Genomic DNA, 21199 nt, shown 5'->3' with positions numbered 1-21199 from the left:
TTTTAAGCAATACAATATTTTTAAATAAAGTTATGTACTTTTTTTATACATAATCCTATGGAACACTTAATAGGTTACAGTCTAGCGTAAATGCAACTTTTATATACACTGGGGAGCAAAAATATTTATATGACACACTTGTTTTGTTGTGATACTTGCTTTATTCGACTACTTGCTTTATTGTGATATTCTCTTTATTGTGGTGGTCTGGAACTGAACCTGTAATATCTCAGAGGTATGCCTGCATAGAGAAAAAGAAACAAGTCCCTATACTCAAGAGACTTTACAGTTCAGGTAAGACTGGCTTAGACTGGTCCTCCCAAGTCCAAACAACGGGAACTGTGGGATGAATGTTCTTTGGGTCTCCATAGTGACTTGCATAGACAAGGAAGCCTAAGCAGGTCCTTAGTAAATATTTGCTGTGATGTGGAATTAATCATCATATTGTTCTTGCTCTTCTTTGTAGGAAGCAGAGATCATTCATCAGAGGGAAGTAGAAGCTAAGAAAGAATTTGATAAATGGAAAGAACAAGAGTGGACCAAACTTTATGGGGAAATAGACAAACTAAAAAAATTATTTTGGGATGAATTTAAAAATGTTGCCAACCAGAACTCTACACTAGAAGAGGTACCCAACATAAAAGGCTTTTCAAAGTTCTTTTGTTGGAAATCTGCTTATTCTCAAAATTTATATCTTGGTTTGTACTAGTTTTATTTCATCTGCTGTTGGAAACTAAAACACTGTGAGCTCAGTTATCAGAAGCCAGTTATCAGAGGCCTGATATTAGAGGCCCAGATATCAGAGGCCTTGGGGTTGAATCACTGCTGTGTCACATACTGGTTGTGAGACCTTGGATGAGTTAGTTAACCTCCTCATGCCTCAGTTTTATGACTGTAAGATAGGCTGCTGAGAGGGTTAAATTAGTACACATACAGTATGTAACATTATCTAGCATATAGTAATATATCAGTAGTATATCTGGTATATAGTAATATCTCTAGGTATTATTTTTGCCAAGGGGTTTCATCACTGGACAAGAAATGGGATAAAATTTAAATGAATGCGTTTTTCTCCCAACAAATATTCCCTGAATCCTGGTTACATGCCAGACACTGTGTTGGGGTCTTCAGAGGTCAGACATAATACCTACCATTTACTGACTGTATTTACTATTTTCCAGCCCCCATGCAGTATACTTTATATACACTAACTTTTCATCTTCATAGCAACCAACCATAACATTCTCAAAATAGGTGCATTACTAGTTTAGTACTTTTTTTTGAAGTTTTTTTTTTTTAAAGCTATTTTCTTTCTTTCTCTCCTTCCTTCCTTCCTTCCTTCCTTCCTTCCTTCCTTCCTTCCTTCCTTCCTTCCTTCCTTCCTTCCTTCCTTCCTTCCTCCCTCCCTCCCTCCCTCCCTCCCTCCCTCCCTCCCTCCCTCCCTCCCCACTCCCTCCCTCCCCCCACCTTCCTTTCTTGCTCTCATTCTCTCGTTTTGTCGCCCAGGCTGAAGTGCAGTGGTGCGGTGTTGGCTCACTGCAACCTCCATCTCCTGGGTTCAAGTGATTCTCGTGCCTCAGCCTCCAGAGTATCTGGGATTACAGGCGTGTGCCACCGTGCCTGGCTAATTTTTGTATTTTTCGAAGAGACGGGGTTTCACCATGTTGACCAGGCTTGTCTGGAACTTTTGACCTCAAATGATCCTCCCACCTCAGCTTCCCAAAGTGCTGGGATTACAGGCTTGAGCCACTGTGCCCAGCTATCATTCTTTCTTTATAGGTGAAGAAATTGAGGCCATATAACTTGCCCAAGGTCACTTAGCTAGGAAGAGATGGAGCTGGGATTTGAACCTAGCTCTTTAATTTCCAAAGGTCCTATTCTTCTACTGGATATACTATCAAGTTTATGCAGGAAAACCTTATTAAAGTTATCCCTGGGCTGGGCGCAGTGGCTCACGCCTGTAATCCCAGCACTTTGGGAGGCCAAGGCGGGTGGTTCAGCATGGCCAACATGGCGAAACCCCGTCTGTACTAAAAATACAAAAATTAGCTGGGTGTGGTGGTGGGTGCCTGTTATCCCAGCTGCTTGGGAGGCTGAGGTAGGAGAATAACTTGAACCCAGGAGGTAGAGGTTGCAGTGAACTGAGATCGCACCACTGCACCCCAGCCTGGGTGACAGAGTGAGACTCCGTCTCAAAAGAAAAAAAAAGTTATCCCTTGACCATATCTTCCCATATAAACCTGTATGACTAAAACTGTATCAAGGAAAAAGTTTTAAGGAAAAATATTTTTTAAATGTATTTATCTCTCATTGGTCCTCCTAGATCAAGGAGAATCTTGTTTTTGAAAATGAACCGTCTAATAGCTTTTTTCACAATCATTCCATGTTTTACCTAAAGAAACACCTAGGCAAATTTTTTTTCAAAAGGAAATTGTCATATGCCTGGAGTCTTGGGTGCTCCATCATTCCTGTCTGAGATGGAAAGCCAAAGGTGGAAGGTGGACGGGTTGAAATGAGAACTCTGTGTGCACTGGGGTGGGGGTGGGGGCTCCCTAAAATGACACCGTTCCATCCAAAATGCTTCCTGGGCCAGGCATGATTGTGGAAGAGAAGATGCTGCTCCACTACTGACCTCATGCTCCTAATACACAGCTCCACATCCATCCTTCCCAAGCGCATGCAAACATCTCCTGACCCCCACACTTCCCCGACACAGTGCTAGCTGACTAGACGTTTGATAAATAGGTATTGATAGGAATTTCAAGTTGTTGTTCAGAAACCGCCTCTTCAAGGGTCAAAGGGTTACTTTTGGTCAGAAAATTATGAGTTTCAGTGAATGAGGACATAATCCTTATCATCCATGATATCCTTTTTAACTTGGATCACATTCTCCTAAACTCGAACATCCTATCTTTTTTTTTTTTTTCCCTTTAAGACAGGTTCTCACCCTGTTGCCCAGGCTCAAATGCAGTGACACAATCACGGCTCACTGCAGCCTTGACCTCCCAGGCTCAAGTGATCCTCCTTCAGCCTCCTGAGTAGCTGTGACTACAGGCACGTGCCACCACACCCAGCTAATTTTCATATTTTTTGTAGAGATGGGGTTTCGCCATGTTACCCAGGCTGGCCTCCTGGGCTCAAGTAATCTGCCCATCCCAGCCTCCCAATGTGCTGGGATCACAGGCTTGAGTCACTGCGCTCGGCCCATCTTATTCTTTTTTAAAAACCTTTCCCCTATAGGATTATTTATATTGTGTTTGTATGTTTGTGTGTCTTACCCTTGTCTCCTTTCAATATTTTATTGTTTTACTTTTATTAAAGTATAGGAATCAAACTGGATACCAAATTCTCAATGTAGTTGGGTAGTCATTTTGTTAATTTATTTAAAAAAAATTTTAAGGGTAAAAACAAGCAAGATTCCATTTAGAATGATTGTTAAATAAAACACTGTAAGATGTTCATTTTCAAAATGCAAAAACCGATTCTCCCTGATGTGAGGAAGGCCAATGAAAACTCTATGTATTTTGAAAATATTTTTTTCCTCAAAACTTTTTGCTTGATACAGAAGTCTGAGAGCTTACTTTGGCTATGTCACCTGACTAAAGAGAGAACTTTAGATTAGACCTGGAGTAAACTGAGATGCCGAAGGAGTGTCTAGCTAAATGAAAATATCATGAAAGTTTGTACTGCCAAGAAAGTCAGCTCTGTGGTGTGTCATAAGCAGCATATGGAAACCAGGAGTGACACATCAGAACCCGGGAGGTGTGCATACATCTGATCAAGCATTTGACTCTCTGATAATATTCAAGGAGTTTAGAAACTGTTAACCTTTGGAACCAGTATTGCTTAGCAATAGTTGAGAAGTGTTAGCAAGAATGATGCCAAGTTAAACTTAGGCACTTGCAGTTACTTCCTTAAAGCCTTAATAGGGCTTATGAGTTTTATACAGTCATACAGATGGAAATACGTTGCTTTTGTTACTACACCAGTCATATATTATAAGAAATAATCATAGGTGGGTGGAAAGGCATCCTCTCTTTGATCCGATTTTCTGTACCTTTTCCTTCAGGTCACACACACTACTAGCCCAGGAATCACCAGGTATCGATGACTCTACTCCAAGCTGTGCAAAGCCCTTTCTGGAGACAGCCAGGATGTTTTGTAGGGAGAGAGGCAGGAGTCCTCAAGGAGTAGCCTGGGGTGCCTGCGACCCCCCCATAGGCTCTAAGAGTCTCATTCTCATCAGCTTATTCCAGACTGAGGAAGAAATGGGACAGCAGTCAGGAGAGCTCAGGATATTGAGTATAGCAGAATTTAAGTGAAATGGAAACTACACTCTTTAATTTGTTCTTCCATGGAATTGCTTTTTCTATGCAAGGGCTGAGCCCCCAGGAGAGCCCTTGTACAGGGGAATGCTGATTTGTGTGAATATTTGTAGGCGTGTAGGTATCTAGTGAGGATAAGTTGGGAGGATGAGTTGGGTAAGGCGTGCCCCTCTGATCTGACATCATGATGAGATCTTCATCTGAATAAAACTGTGCCCTGGCCTTTTCAGAAACTGCGGGCACTGCAGTCCCACAGTGTGATGGAGTCCAACCTGGGATCACTGCGAGATGAGGAGTCAGAGGAGTGGCTCCGGCAGGCACAGGAGCTTCAGGCCCTGAGAGAGAAGACAGAAATTCAGGTGAGCTGATGCTCCATGCCTTTCTTCCCAGAGGAAGCCGAGAGCCATCTTCTCTTCCAATATATTCTCTCATTTATGAATGTAGAGAAGTTGAAGGACATCAAAGTTCTGTATTTTCAGACCTTCTGCCAGTACATGAAAGCATAGAATAGGGTTCTCAGGTAAGGCTGGTGGTATGTGTGCAATGTCAGATTTGCCTAAGATCTTTTAAAAAATACATAAAACTCTGTCTCTTATTTGACACCTTTGCCCCATTCTAATTCTAACCTAGTTGGAAACAACTCTTAGAAAGTGTGATAGTCTCTTGGGTTTGATGATATTTGGGATGCATCCAGTGTTGTGATGGTAGTTGTTTAGCAAACAGCTCTCTGGAACTAAAAAACTTTAATTTGTAGCATTTGCCAATTTCCATGGTGTAAATACTCCCACCATGGCCGATTTCCTGCTATCAATGTGAGGTCACTGAATGGAGCCAGGAAGACTTGTGCAGTCTGCTCTCACGGGCTGGTAGGAGGTGGCTGTGGCCACCCCTGGATGAATTTTACTGCAGTCTGGTTATAAAATAGTCTGTATCACTGATAATTCCATGGCAAAGAAGGGTAGTTGGTACAGGTGTTAAATCATGTTGTGTTTCTCTTTCTGCTGTCCGAGAATCTTGAGAAAAAATGTAAAGTCTAACTAACAATCAGCAGTAAGGTGTTTCTGCTGATTGATGTTTGACAGGTTTCACATTATAAAGAGGCCACTCTTTTCCCGAGAACTCTGTTCACATTCTTTGTCTACTTTTCTATTATTGACGTTTCCCCTATCAATTTATGAGTTTGTATAATGTATGGAAATTAACTCAGCCCTTTGTTGTTCTACTTGTGGTTATTTTCCCCAGTATTCTGTTGGTCCTTCAATTTTGTTTATTATGGTTTGGCCATACAACAATACATTCATGTTTATGTAGTCAAAATTATCCAATTACTCATATTTTCTTTATGGCCTTTCCCATTCTGAGATTTAAAGACAACATTCCTGTGTTTTCTTTTAGTACTTTTATGGCCTTATTTTTTGTGTTAAATCTTTGACCCACCTACAATATATTTTGGTTTAAGATGTGTAATAAGGATCCAACCTCCTATTTTTTTTTCTGGTAGCTAGCCATTTGTTCCAACACCATTAGTCAATAATCCATCTCCCTCTCCTCATACTGTTTCCATTTATTTCCATCTTTGTCTGGATTTTCTATTCTATTCCACTACTCTGTCTGCCTACCCATGAGCCAGTACTTTTAACTTCCTGTAGCTTTATAATATGTTTTAATACCCCCAAGGGTCCATTTGATAAGCTTTTAATCTTTTTCAGAAAATGGAGTGGAAAAGAAAAATGAAGGAACTGCATGAAGAGCACGTGGCTGAGAAGAAAGAGGTAGCTTTTGTTGGGTGATCTCGGGGAGCTTGGTTTCCCGTGACCTCCTCTCAGAATTCAGCATTCTCCATGTCCCCTCACCCACCATCTCCCCTATCTCACCTAGAACTGGTTGGCAGATAATTTGCTGCAGATTTTGCTCCTCGCTACTGTCTCCTCAGTACACAGAAGGGGTGAACTGTCCAGCCAGCAGCTTCCCTGTCCAGGAACAGGGCCCTCCAGGCCTTCTCCTCTGAATCAAACACATCCTTTGTTCTGTGGTCTTCTTTGCAGTGACCCCTATAGGCCCTCCAGGGAGGGTTGTGCCATAACCCTCAGATGAATCGCCTGGTCATTTCACATTTGGGCTCTTCTTTGAAATTCCCCCACCCTAGGAGAGAAGCAGGCGGCCGTGGGCCTCTGTGATAGTTCAGCGGCAGTCCGAAGGGAAGGACTTGGATACTGAGAACAGTGAACAGGGAGCGGTGGGCCTCAGGGCAGAGCAAACAGCTTCTGTAAAAGTGCCCTGAGCAGGAGGCAAGTTGAGGAGGAAGCTGGTTCATAAGAGCCCCAGGTTCTGCCCGCAGAAAGCTCAGAAGATGAAAAGGCTTAGATCAGTCTGGTCCATGGTAGACGCTCCTCACTGTGGTGTAGGGAAGCATGATCACTCACATGTGATGGTTTTATTTTATCTGAAGCATTTCCAAATGGGAAATACGTTCACATTTGTTCCAAAAACAGGAGAAATATATTAAGTTACACTGAGTAGAGTCTCACTCCCACCTGTTCCATCTACCCGTCCCCAACACCTACTGCTCAGGTGACTTTTATAGCTTTCTTTTGTATTCTTCTAAAGTTTCTTTATGCAAATATTAATAAATATTTTCACTTTATTTCCACTGTTACATCAGAAGTAGCATGTTAACTTGTTTTCTTCACTTCTTGTTTTCACCTAAAAACATCCATTTGATGATTTTCAAATGGTTTTAATTTATCTGACTGTTCCTCAGTGGGTGGCTACACCTGACAGACAGCCCTTTTTCTCCTAGTCTTAAACGCATGCCTTCCATTCTTTCTTCTTCTCAGGCACAGCACAAAAATGTCCCCAGACTTGAAGGTAATCTTGTTAGAAAGCTTGTCCAGGTCTCAAAATCCTTTACCGTGCTTGCCCGGCACTTGCCTACAGGTGCTGGGCCTGCAGACACTGGGCACTCAGATGTCCCTGCAGACATTTGACTGACCAGCCATCTTGTGCCTGCCAGCTACAGGAGGAGAACCAGAGGCTCCAGGCCTCCCTGTCTCAGGATCAGAAGAAGGCAGCTGCCCAGTCCCAGCGCCAGATCAGCGCCCTCCGTGCCCAGCTGCAGGAACAAGCTAGGATCATTGCCTCCCAGGAGGAGATGGTAGGTCTGTCCCCGCTTTCAGCCAGGCCTTGGTGTCCCTGGGCCTCTTTCCTGTGAGGATCTCCTTGGATTCTTCTGGGCTTATCAGTGCTAGTCTTACCACTCAGGCTCCTTAAGGAGAGAGAAAAGTCCTCTGGCATGAAGGGCACAAAATCATCAGGCTGTAGCTGCCTCCTTCCAGGCTGAAGATGTGCCGTCTCCTTAGGGGCTGCTGGCAGATGGGGCCACTCTAACAGCAGAGACCATGTGAAATGCTCAGCACCTCACTGATACTTTGCTTACTACCTCGTTTAAGCCTCACTACTGTCCTTCAAGGTAGGCATCCCCTTCTCCCCATCTTCATTTGACAGATGGTGAAATACACTGGAGAAGGGAAGTGCCTCGCTCAAGTCCTCATGGGGCACTCTGTAAGTGATGAGATTTAACCCTGGCCAGGCAGGAAGAATGCAAAGCTTGTGTTTTTTACACAGTGTTCTCAGGCAGAATTCCTTAACCAGTACCTTTTTCATAAAGGAACAGTCTCTGATGAGGTGAGAGAGAACGCAGTGTGATGAAAAGGCACTCACTTAGCACCTTTCTCCTAAAGCTGGCCCCTGTGACTCTTTACCTATTGCTGACAATTCTCTGCCCAGTCCAGGCTGAGCTCTCCCTCCCGAGCCCCAGGTCTGTGGAAAATCTGTATCTTCCTCTGCTGCCACCCACCTCATGGACCAGGCTCCACACAACTTCCCTGGGCTGAGCACCCACTGTTACTGCCTAGTCCTGGCCTCTTGTTCCTGCACCCCTTGCTATTTGTGCTTTCCCACACACCCAGCCACATTTCACCCAGGTGACATAACTACCCCACTCTCTTGCTACTTTTCAGTTTCCCCCCCAAAACACTCAGCTCTGCACTGAACTCTAGTCTGGAGGTGTCCTAAGGAGGAAACCACGGCAGAGTTTCCACAATGTTCCCTGCTGGCTATAATGTCCTGTATGTTATTCAGAACTCTTGTTTGCAAATGATTCAGTTAGGAGCCTATTGGCTAAAGATAACAGAATAGGCTAATAGGGGCTTATTTTTATTGTCACAGCAAGAGAGGTGACAGTTGCTGGGCTTGGTTAGCAGCAGAAGTATGCCATTGTGAATCCAGACTGTGTTTTTCTTTTTACCATCTTCAGTGTGATGACTTTTGTTTCCCGCTTCACTTTCATAGTTGCAAGCAGACTACTGTAGTCCCAACCATACAACCATATTTGGCAGAAGAAGTTGATGACATAGTCCCTTCCCAAGACTTGTGCTTATCTATGTTGCTGGTTAAAGCTGTGTCACATGGGAAACTACAGCTGCAAAGCAGGCTGGGAAAGTAAACAGCTAGTTCTGCAGTTTGGAGTGAGGTAGGCAAAGGAGACAGCAGTGGGGAATGGACACTGGATGAGTCATATATCAGTATGTGCCACCGCAGGTGATAAAAAGCAACCCAAACTTAAGCAGAAAAGGGAGTTTGTCATAAGGGTAGATGGAGCATCTCACAGAGCTCACGGCAGGGAGCAGCTGAGTCTGGGAGTAAACTGAAACCAGAGACATGAAGGTGGTCGTCAGTTTTCCTCTTCTGTGTGTCTCTGTTACTTTCTCTGTAACTGCTTTATTTTTCCCTTTTACCCTGAAGATCAGCTTCTGCTTCTTATCTGTTTCATGTGGTAAAACAAACAAATATATAAACCAAGAAAACCACAAACAGTTGGTTGCCAACAGCTCTTGATTTCATTCATTGCCAGTCCGGAGCTCTCTGCCCAAACCTGACGTTGGGTCCGGCTGTGGTGTGAAGCCACACACCTGTGGCTGTCCTGCCTGCAGCCATGAAGGAGGAAGGAAGAGGAACTTCTTGGAGCAGGGGGGTTGAGCAGACCGTTCAGTGAATGTCTACATCTGGCCTCCTGTCCTGGATCATGTCTGACTCCTTCCTCCCAGGGAGTGCTCTGCTCAGATGCCCACATTGTGGGAGGGAGCCTCTCCCTTGCCCTGGCTGTTTCCCATGAATTATACCAATAGGAACAACTGTGTGCCTGTCCCACTCTGTTTCTATGGGGTTCCTGCCCTCGAGCCTTAATTCTTCTTTGAAGAGGGGACATTCTTGCCCCCCCACCTTGGAAAATGGAGCATGCTGCCATTCCCTTTCACACACGGACCCCAGAGATGTGTCAGGGGACTGGGGTGGTGCATCTGAGCTCCTTCCAGTTCCCAATGGGAGGCATGGAATCAGTAACCATCCCTTCCTCACTGTGCTAGGCAGACACACTGCTCGAAGCAGAGTTCTCACAACATTCTCTGCTGGTTGTAACCCGCTCTATTCCACCTCTTTGCAGATCCAGTCCTTGTCCCTCAGGAAGGTGGAAGGTAAGTCTACACAGGGCAGCATGTAGCAGTCTTGACTGTTGTGTCTGGCTTTTCTCCCTCCTTTGCCCTCTCCCCGAATCAATTCACGGGTGGTGGATGGGTGACAGCCGCCTGTGGACGTGTAGTGTCAGGCGTCTGGGACACACGGCCTGCAGCTGCGTTTGTGCTGAAGGCTTTCCATGCAGCTGGCAGAGCTGCTTGCCTGGTTTGCTCCTGTCTGTAGAGGGATGGAGGCAGTGGGGAGGAGGGTGGTTATGAGTAGAGTGGGGGTTCTTGAGAAGGCTTTTCTAATTCACCATGCCTGCAGCGAATGAGGAAAATTAGGATTCAGCGTTGCCAGCAACCTTTACCTTGTTCCCAATGTTCAGGAAGTTGACCCCAACCCCATGTGAATGTGTCCTGTTTGGCATATACAGTCTCCTCCTCTTGGGTACTCTGGTGTGGGGATGCGTGTATCTGTGTGTAATGGGGTGCAGGTGCTGGCATCTAAAGGTAGACGGCAACCCGCAGGGGACTACTCCTGTTTAGAGGACCTTGGACAGTCCCTTGTGAAGTTTGGCCCTTCATCCTCCACCCCCAGCTCCCCTGTCCTATGGCTTTAGCTACACTTCTGCCTTTTATTGCAAACTCACATTTCCTCCTATCTTGCCTTCCTCCCATCCCCTTCCCAGCCATGCAGCCAGTTCAGAGAGGCCTGACCCCTGTGGCCCTGAACTTCTTGAGGGATGGAGCCAGAACAGAGCCAGTAATAACAGCCATGTGCCACACCCTTCCCCAGCCACTTCAGATTCATCATCTCATTACATGGGCTCACTATTGAATGTGGTGTCGATATTATTATCCTCATTTTCTAGACTGGGAAACTGAGGCTTAGAGGGGTTCAAGGACTTGCCTCTTTCACAGATAGTGAGGGGCAGAGCTAGTGTGTGGACTCTGATTTTTCTGCCCCCAGTGTCTGCTGCATCCTGCCTTTCTACAGTCAAGATGAACTGACTGGAGGGTTTTCTCTTTCTGGCTTATACTCAGCTGGAGTCCTGTACTTTTCTCCTAGTCTGGGATGGGGTCCAGGGCACCGGCGCCACTAACCGTTCCTCCTCTCTTCAGGGACCCACGAGGTGCCAAAGGCTGCGGACGCAGAGGAGGACTCTCCAGAGGAAGGTGGGACCTTACTTTCTTTCCTGGGTGTCCAGTGCAGAAACAGATTTTTTGCCCTCCTTCTTGTTTAGTTTCTCTCTACTTAACTGTATCTGAACATCCAAAGCTGGAGTGGAGGGAACTAAGGACATGAAATAGTATTTCTTAACACCTTCTGTGTGCCAGGTATGTGACACGCAGATACTGACATACAATCTGCTGGTTTAGTGATGGGGAAGCCTAGGCCCAGAGAGGTCATTAGCTTGTCCAGAGTCACAAAGCTAGAAGGTAGCTGAGTGAGGTTTTGGAGGGACTTCTGATTCACAGCCTGCCCCACTGACTCTCACCTGTGACTATGCAGAACAGTGGAAGATAACTCGCTGAGTTGTCTTAAAACGGCATTTGCTGTTTTGTTCTACGTTGTGAGTGTGCTGCAGACAGGTCCCACAGGGCCTAACTAATGCGTAGGAATCCACCTCGGCTCCCTTTTCAGAGCACTGGGTACCTGCTGTTTTTATTCACCCTATTCGGTGACTGACTGTGATTCGCAGACCTCTCAACCAGACGTAGCCAAGGGATGCCAAAGAAAAGTGAGAAAAAGAGAGATGCTCCCAGACTGCAAGGAGCTCTTAGGATAGTCAGGGAGAGGAAGCTCCCAGGACAGATGAGTGAGTGCTGACTGGAAAAGCTGCTGACCAGGGCCCATTCGTCTGAGCAAGGCAGCAATGTGACAATTTCAAAGTTCCCCACAGACACGCCCAGACAGATTTTAATTGTGCCATCAGAGAGCTCATCACGGGGTACTTTATTTTTTAATGTAATGTTTTTCTTTATTTTTGAGATGGTAATCCTTGGGAAAAAAAAAAAAGGAATGGTGTAAAAGGGTATGCAGTGAGAAGCAGGCCTCCCTTCTGCCCAGCTATCCAGTTTCCTCTCCAGAAGTTTCACTGTTAATGGTTTCTCGTGTATCGTCTCATGCTACATGGGAGTATGTGCAAATATAAGCACATGTGTGTACCCGTTCTCCTCCCTTTTCCCAAATGGGAACACACTGTACACATTGTTCTGCTGTCAGTTGTATTGTTAACAACTTACTTGAGAAATGGTTTCATATCCCTTTAAAGAGAACTGCTTCATTACTTTTTCAGGGCTTTGCAGTCTTCCCTTAGATGGACAAACTAAAATTTATTTAACCAGTTAGTCCTCTGCTGCCTCCCCCTACCCTCCCAGTGCATTTAACCTTGGGATATAGTTGTAAAAATTAGAATTGCATATAACTTTTGAGGAAAGTATCTGTTCAGTGACACAAAGTCCTCAGGTAGGATGAATCACATCTTCAAACAGTGGATGCAGGGTTCTAGAGAGGAGGAGGCTGAGATCGATGAGTCAGGGGGATCCCATGGCCGTGCTCGTGCTGTTACAGTGGAGGTTTTACTTGCTTAGCAGACTGTTTGTCTACCTCTTCCCATCCAAGACCAGCAGGCAACAGCATCACTTGGGAATTTGTTAGAAATGCAGAGTTGTAATTCTCAGACCCCATCCCAGACAAACTGAAGCAGAAACTCTGGGGGCAGGACCCAGCAGTCTGTTTTCACACATTCTCCAGGGCATTCTGATTCTTGCTCAAGTTTGAGAACCATCATGAGACCAGTGGCTGTCTACAACTGGCTAAACATTAAGAATCACCCAGGAAGCTTGAACTGTCTAGAGGACCACGCTACACCCCCACATTACCTAAAGCAGAACATGGAGTGGTTGGGCTCCAGGCATCAGTAGCATTTAAAGCTCCCCAGGTGATTCTAATGTGAAGACAAGGTTGAGGCTCATGTCCTGGTGCAAACTTGATTGAGCAGAACCACGCAGGGTCGGGGGTGAGTGGGTGGTAGGGGAGGGATTGTTATAACCCAGATTTCTGGGTTCCAGCTGTAGAATTTTTGATTCAGTAGGTTTGGAGTAGATGCTGAGAATCTGCATCTCACAAGTTACAGGTAATGCTGATCCTTTGGCTCACAGTTAAAGACCATTGTCCTAGAATCATTGTTTCTCAGGCTTTGCTGTTTATTAGAATATCTAGAGAATTCAAAATATAAATATCAAGTGTTGGGTCCACCTTGAGAAATTCTGATGGAATCAGCCTGGGGTGATTCCAACAGGCAGCCAGCGGTGAAATTCACCACCCTTGATTGTGAGTGAGGTCCTTGGGGGATGAGAGATGAGCTTCGCTGTCCTTAGCATCCAGCCTTAGCCGGATTACACTCATGCTACTTGTTCAGTTAATGTCTACTGAGTGAGTCAAAGGGCTTGGTCCCACTCTTACCACAGAGGCCCCCACGTGGAACCTGAAGAACACTGTAGGATGCCTTTCCTGACTCACCTTGGACTGCTCCTTTGTAGCACTTACCACATTTAATTGTAATTGCTTATTTTGCTAGCCTCAGATCAGTATTTCTTAAAGTATGGTCTGTGGCTTACCTCCATAAGAATCATCTCAATATGTTAAATTGCAGATTCTAGGGCCCTCCCCCAGACTTATAGAATCAGACTCATTGGAGGGTGAGGTGAGGGACTATTATTTTATTTTAATTTTTTTGAGATGGAGTCTTGCTTTGTCACCCAGGCTGGAGTACAGTGGCGTGATCTCGGCTCACTGCAAGCTCCGCCTCCCGGGTTCACGCCATTCTCCTGCCTCAGCCTCCCGAGTAGCTGGGACTACAGGCGCCCACCACCACGCCTGGCTTATTTTTTGTATTTTTTAGTAGACACGGGCTTTCACTGTGTTAGCCAGGATGGTCTCGATCTCCTGACCTCATGATCCGCCCGCCTCGGCCTCCCAAAGTGCTGGGATTACAGGTGTGAGCCACCGTGCCGGGCCGGGACTATTAATTTCTAACCCATGCCCAGGTGATTCTGACATATGCTAAAGTTAGAGGGAGAATCCCCGGCCTAGAGAGTAAACTTGAGGGAGCAGCGATCTGTCTATCTTGTCCACCAGTTTATCACCTGGACCAGAATTGAGCCTGGCATGGAAATGAGATGAGGGTATCAGGTGGGGCTAGGATTAGGCTGGAACCCACAGCAGTGGGGCCTGGAATCTGAGATCAGAAGGGAGCCCAGAGAACAAGCTGCTTTAAGGGCTCAAATGCAAGCTCCAAGTTCTGAGTTAACCTGTGGTAGGACTGACTGAGCCCAGGTCTTGGAGATCCAGACTGGCGGGGGATGAGAAATGTAAAGATGTGTGGAGAGTCCAAGGCAGCGGTACCCAGGAGCAGAAACATCCCAGCTTCTGACCCAAGGATGGACACTCAGGAGGGGTCAGTGGCCCTGGGCTCACAGGCTAGAGACCAGGATCCCTGGCAGTGTGAGGGCTTGGCAGGTGCAGTGGGGCTTTAGGAACAGAGAACTCAGGTGCCCAGGCTGATCTGGGTGATTGTCTCATGCTACAGAGATGGACGACTCCGAGGATGAACAGCAGAAGGTGCTGGCAGCTCTGAGGCATAACCCCACCTTGCTGAAGCACTTCAGACCAATCCTGGAGGACACCCTGGAAGAGAAGCTCGAAAGCATGGGGATAAGGAAGGTGAGTTTCAGGGCCACCGTTTTAAGGGCTGATACCTACGATTTAGACACTAAGCACTCTCAAACAGACAAATGATCGATTGTTCTTTGCATTGTGAGCTCATTCATCTCACTTGGCAGCCCGGGCTCCTTTGGCATCTGCACGCCTTTCTCACTTCACAGTGGCAGTGTGGTATCTTTCCTGTGTTTCTCCAGCAGCTTCTCAAGACTGGCCCTATTTGGCTGGTGATGCTACCCTGAGTCCTCACTGCTCAGTGTTCTCCACTCATTGGTTACTTCCCTCTGTGTCTCTAATTTTTTTGCTAGAGGGAATTTAATTGGCTCAATCTGGCCTATGGACAGGTCCCCCCCTTGGGTAAGTATCCATCTGCAAGCCCATCATCTGTGGTATATGTGGCTGTGTCCACTCAGCAGGTGGCTGTGTGTGGGCATCATTGAAAGCTATGTCTGGCACCAATTATTTGTGGGGTTTTTTTTGAGAAATAACAACATATTTTCCTATAGTTTTTTAGCAGTTACATATATGTATGTATATTTTATTTTGAGATAAAATATCTGAAATTTAATTTTTTTTATTTCAATGGGTTTTGGGGGTACAGGTGTTGTTTGGTTACATGAATAAGTTCTTAGGTGGTGATTTCTGAGATTTTGGTGCACCCATCACCTGAACAGTATACACTGCACCCAGTGTGTAGTCTTTTATCCCTCGCCACCCCCGTGCTCTTTACCCCAAATTCCAGTGTACCATTCTTATGCCTTTGCGTCCTTATAGCTTAGCTCCCACGTATGAGTGAGAACACATGATGTTTGGTTTTCCATTCCTGAGTTACTTCACTTAGAGTAATAGTCTCCAATTCCATCCAGGTTGCGGCAAATGCAATTATTTCGTTCCTTTTTAGGGCTGAGTAGTATTCCATGGTATGTATATATATCACAGTTTCTTTATCCACTCGTTGATTGTATATTTAGGCTGCTTCCACATTTTTGCAGTTGCAAATTGTGCTGCCATAAACATGCATGTGCAAGTATCTTTTTCATGTAATGACTTCTTTTCCTCTGGGTAGATACACAGTAGTGGGATTGCTGGATCAAATGGTAGATCTACTTTTAGTTCTTTAAAGAATTTCCACACTGTTTTCCATAGTGGTTGTACTACTTTACATTCCCACCAACAGTGTAAAAGTGTTCCCTTTTCATCACATCCATGTCAACATCTACTAATTTTTGATATTTTGATTATGGCCATTCTTGTAGGAGTGAGGTGGTATCACATTGTGGTTTTGATTTGCATTTTCCTGGTAATTAGTGATGCTGACTATCCCCACTCTGGGAAGCTCCCTCCTCATTTAAGGACAGTCTGCAGTCTTTAGGACCTCCAGTGCTGCTACCCAAGGCTTCTGGGCCCGTTCCTCAGCCACTCGTCCTGATCCATTGTCTCCTTGGGTTTGGATTATTCTTGTTTCTCCAGTTCTGTGAGGTGTGACCTTAGATTATGTATTTGTACTCTTTCAGACTTTTTTTTCTTTTTTTTTTTGAGACGGAATCTCGCTCTGTCACCAGGCTGGAGAGCAGTGGCATAATCTCGGCTCACTGCAACCTCTTACTCCCTGGTTCAAGGGATTTTCCTGCCTTAGCCTCCTGAGTAGCTGGGATTACGGGCATGCGCCACCACGCCCAGCTAAATTTTTTTTGTATTTTTAGTAGAGACGGGGTTTCTCCATATTGGCCAGGATGGTCTCGAACTCCTGATCCACCCGCCTCGGTGTCCCAAAGTGCTGGGATTACAGGCATGAGCCACTGTGCCTGACCACAGACTTTTTAGTGTAAGCATTTAATGCTATGAACTTTCCTCTTAGCACTGCTCTTGCTGTATCCCAGAGGTTTTGATAGGTTGTGTCACTGTTATTGTTCAGTCAGATAACTTTTAATTTTCCATCTTGATTTCATTGTTGACCCAACAATTATTCAGGAACCAGTTTTTTAATTTCCATGTATTTGCATGGTTTTGAGGGTTTCTTTTGGAGTTGATTTCCAATTTTATTCCACTGTGATCTGAAAGAGTACTTGATATAGTTTCAATTTTCTTAAATTTACTGAGACTTGTTTTGTGGCCTATCATTTGGTCTGTCTTGGAGAATGTTCCATGTGCTGATGAATAGAATGTATATTCTGTTCATGTTGGGTAGAATGTTCTATAATATCTGTTAAGTCTATTTGTTGTAGGTTATAGTTTAAGTCCATTGTTTCTTTATTGACTTTCTGTCTTGATGACCTGTCTAGTGCTGTCAGTGCAGTCTTAAAATCCCCCACTATCATTGTGTTGCTGTCAATCTCATTTCTTAGGTCTTGTAGTAATTGTATTGTAAATTTGGAAGCTCCAATGTTAGGTGCATATATATTTATTTTTATTTTTATTTTTATTTTTTTATTTTTTTTTTTGAGACGGAGTCTCGCTCTGTCGCCCAGACTGGAGTGCAGTGGCGCAATCTCAGCTCACTGCAAGCTCCGCCTCCCGGGTTCACGCCATTCTCCTGCCTCAGCCTCCGGAGTAGCTGGGACTACAGGCGCCCGCCACCACGCCCGGCTAATTTCTTTTTGTATTTTTAGTAGAGACGGGGTTTCACCGTGTTAGCCAGGATGGTCTCGATGTCCTGACCTCGTGATCCGCCTGCCTCGGCCTCCCAAAGTGCTGGGATTACAGGCTTGAGCCACCGCGCCCGGCCGCATATATATTTAGAATTGTGATATTTTCCTGTTGGACTAGTCCTTTTATTATTATGTAACGTCCCTGTTTGTCTTTTTTAACTGCTGTTGCTTTAAAGTTTGTTTTGTCTGCTATAAGAATAGCTACTCCTGCTCGCTTTCGGTATCCATTTGCATGGAATGTTTTTTTCCGCCCCTTTACCTTAAGTTTATGTGAGTCCCAATGTGAGTTTAGGTGAGTCTTCTGAAGACAGCAGAAACTTGGTTGGTGAATTCGTATCCATTCTGCCATTCTGTATCTTTTAAGTGGAGTTTTTAGGCCATTTACATTCAATGTTAGTATTGAGATGTGAGGTACTGTTCTATTCACTGTACTATTTGTTGCCTGAATACCTTGCCTTTTTTTTTTTTTCTCATGTGTTATTGTTGTATAGGTCCTGTGAGATTTATGCTTTAAGGAGATTCTCTTTTGGTAGATTTCAAGGACTTGTTTCAAGATTTAGAGCTCCTTTTAGCAGTTCTTGTAGTGCTGGCTTGGTAGTGGCAGATTCTCTCAGCATTTGTTCGTCTGGAAAACACTGTGTCTTTCTTTCATTTATGAAGCTTAGTTGCACTGGATACAAAATTCTTGACTGATAATTGTTTTGTTTAAGGAGGCTAAAGAATAGGACCCCAGTCCCTTCTAGCTTGTAGGGTTTCTGCTGAGAAATCTGCTGTTAGTCTGATAGGTGTTCCTTTATAGGTTACCTGGTGCTTTTGCCTCACAGCTCTTAGGATTCTTTCCTTCATCTTGACTTTAGATAACCTGTTGACTGTGTGCTTAGGTGATTATCTTTTTGTGATGAATTTCTCAAGTGTTCTTTTTGCTTCTTGTATTTGGATGCCTAGGTCTCCAGCAAGGCTGGGAAAGTTTTCCTCGATTATTCCCTCAAAGATGATTTCAATTTTCAAGCTATTAGATTTCTCTTCTTCCTTAGGAATAACAGTTATTCTTAGTTTTGGATGTTTAACACAGTCACAAACTTCTTGGAGACTTTGTTCATTTTTTTAAAATTCTTTTTCGTCTTTGATGGATTGTGTTAATTTGAAAGCCTTGTCTTTGAGCTCTGAAGTTCTTTCTTCTCCTTGTTTGATTCTATTGCTGAGACTTTTCAGTGTATTTTGCATTTCTCTAAGTGTGTTTTTGATTTCCAGAAGTTGTGATAGCTTTTTATGTATGCTATCTATTTCACTAAAAAATTTTCCTTTCATATCTTGTATCATATTTTTGATTTCTTTAAGGTGGGCTTCATCTTTCTCTGGTGCCTGCTTGATTAGCTTAATAATTGACCTTCTGAATTCTTTTTCTGGCAATTCAGAGATTCGTCTCGGTTTGGATCCATTGCTAGTGAGCTGGTATGATTTTTGGGGGAGTTAAAGAACCTTGTGTTGTCATGTTACCAGAATTGTTCTTCTGGTTCCTTCTCATTTGGGTAGACTCTGTTAGAGGGAAGATCTGGGATTCAAGGGCTGCTGTTCAGATTCTTTTGTCCCATGGGTGCTCCCTTGATGTGGTGCTCTCCCCTTTCCCCTAGGAATGGGGCTTCCTGAGAGCTGAACTCTAGCGATTGTTTTTGATCATCTGGGTTTAGCCACCCAGTAGAGTTACAGGCTGGTACTGGGGAGTGTCTGCAAAGAGTCCTGTGATGTGATCTATTTTCAGGTCTTGCAGCCGTGGATACTATTCCAGCGCCTGCTCCGGTGGAGGTAGTAGGGGAGTGAAGTGGACTCTTGAGGGTCTTTGTGTTTTTCTTTTTTTGTTTAGTGCACTGGTTTTGTGTTAGTTGGCCTCCAGCTAGGAGGTGGTGCTTTCAAGCTGTGGCCCTATAGGGAGGAAGCATACTTGCCTACTTGCTCTAGGGACACGTGGTTAAGTATTCAGGTTTCTCAGGTGGTGGGCATGGCCATATAGCTCCTAAGAGATTATGACCTTTGTCTTCAGCTACCAGGGCGGGTAGAGGAAGACCACCAGGTGGGGCCAGGAATAGACATGTCTGAGCTCAGCCTCTCCTTGGGTGAGGCTTGCTGCAGCTGCTGTGGGGGATGAGGGTGTGGTTCCCAGTCCAGTGGAGTTATATTCCCAGGGGGATTATGGCTGCCTCTGCTGAGTCATACAGGTCGCCAGGGAAGTGGGGGAAAGCTGGCAGTCACAGGCCTCAGCCCGCTTCCACGCAGCCTGCAGTCCTAAAGTCCGGTCTCACTCTCACTGTGCCCCACCAACAGGACCGAGTCTATTTCCAGGCAGCCGGTGACCAGGGCTGGGAACTTGCCCCAGATCATGAGCCTCCCCATTGAGAAAGCAAGCAGACTCACAGGTCTTCGGCATCTCAGGGAGTCTGCAGCAGTGATCCAGTTCCTTTAAAGGGTCTATGGATTCTCTCTCCAACTAGTATTTGAATGCCATTGTGCTTAACCAGAACATGTATGTTATTGTTAGAAGCACCAATGAAATCTATTATTAAATAAAAACACACCTGTTATTAAATTAGCCAAGCACTACACTATTGGAAATACTATTTGTGTACAGTAAGTTAGAAAAAAATCAAATAGACAACTAGGGTTATTTTAGGAAGAATGCTCACTGCTTTGATTGTTTTCAACTACTGACTACTCTAACTTTGGCTCTATATTTATACTTGATTAAGACGTTCCTTTCTAACCTTGCATGAATCCTCATCTTGGATTCAGATGCCTCCCTAGACCCTCCCATGGGCTCTGGGTGGATGTCAAAAGCTTGAGCAACTTTCAGTAGGTCTTGAAAGGGACCTGAATTGTGTTTACAGCAGTTTAGTTTTTTAAACATTGTTAGCCATGGACAGTGTGTTTGGCATAATAATGGTAATCAGGGGTACAAAAATGAGCAAGCTATGGTCTCTTATCCTAGGATTCAGTCAGATGTAGAAAAGCATGTTCCAACGAAGTCCCTTCTGCTATGATGTGGTTAGAATTGTGATGCAGTCCTTTGCATTATCCTGCTGTGCACATTTTGATGGTGCTCTCAAACCCCAAACCACTGCACTTTCAGCAACTTTGAAGCCGCTGCTTACCCTTCTCTGATCCTCATTTCATGCCCCCCACTCCTGCAAGAAAAGCCCAGGCACTGATCGCAGACTCCCAGGCCAGCAGCAGCAGGTGTGAGAGGCTTAGGGGAAGGAGAAGAAGAGTAGCCTCTGTCTGTAAAGGTGAACTCCTGTCTCCTCTAGGATGCAAAGGGAATCTCGATTCAGACTCTCAGACACCTGGAATCCCTGCTGAGAGTCCAGCGGGAGCAGAAGGCCCGGAAGTTTTCTGAATTTCTGAGTCTGAGGGGAAAGCTTGTCAAGGAAGTCACCAGCAGAGTGAAGGAGAGACAGGAGAATGGCGCTGTGGTGTCCCAGCCAGATGGGCAGCCTTCAGGTACACTGGGGAGAGGGCTCGCTCAGGGCTGTGACCTGGAAGGGTCCCATTCTTGCCAAGACTTGTTTGCACATGAGGCGGGTATAGTCTTTGTCCCTTAGGGGCACTTCTCTGAAGGGCTGAGCTGGTAGGGTTCTCACAGGTGACTGAGTCCAGAAGTTCTCTGTTGAGGAAATAGGATCTGGGGTGGGAGTGGGGGCATTTGTCCAGGGTCACTCAGGGAAGTTGGAGGACAGCCGGAGCTGGAGCCTGTTGTCAGCCTGAACTGTCCCTGTGCAGACATGCTGCCTCCCATAGCACCTTCTTTCTGCACTGCTTGGCTTGCTGCGACCACAGTTGAGTGTCTCTTCAACAGAGAGCAGCCTATTCAGTTTCTGGCTCTACACACCAGGTGTGCCAGCCTGGGGAGGCAGGCAGAGGCCTGGGAACGTTGGAGCTGCAGGTGGAGGCAAATATCAATCAAATGTAAACTTCCACAGAGCTCAGATAGCCCCT

The 21199-nt window shown here is 45.2% G+C and overlaps 1 protein-coding gene across 8 annotated transcripts in view; it reads left to right on the top strand.

Moving 5' to 3' along the window:
* LOC105469933 (DAZ interacting zinc finger protein 1 like) overlaps nt 1-21199 on the top strand; it is a 56371-nt gene that overhangs the window by 25246 nt on the left and 9926 nt on the right. For all 8 annotated transcript variants that reach the window (XM_071090969.1, XM_071090967.1, XM_071090968.1 and 5 more), the window contains 8 exons: nt 467-628; nt 4556-4684; nt 6035-6097; nt 7339-7479; nt 9826-9856; nt 10961-11014; nt 14434-14567; nt 20512-20704. In XM_071090969.1, coding sequence (XP_070947070.1) covers nt 467-628; nt 4556-4684; nt 6035-6097; nt 7339-7479; nt 9826-9856; nt 10961-11014; nt 14434-14567; nt 20512-20704 — 907 coding nt within the window. The remainder of the gene's footprint in view (nt 1-466; nt 629-4555; nt 4685-6034; nt 6098-7338; nt 7480-9825; nt 9857-10960; nt 11015-14433; nt 14568-20511; nt 20705-21199) is intronic.

This window comes from Macaca nemestrina, chromosome 2 (assembly GCF_043159975.1).
Source record: "Macaca nemestrina isolate mMacNem1 chromosome 2, mMacNem.hap1, whole genome shotgun sequence".
Lineage (NCBI taxonomy): Eukaryota > Metazoa > Chordata > Mammalia > Primates > Cercopithecidae > Macaca > Macaca nemestrina.
This window is presented reverse-complemented; position numbering and strand designations above follow the sequence as displayed.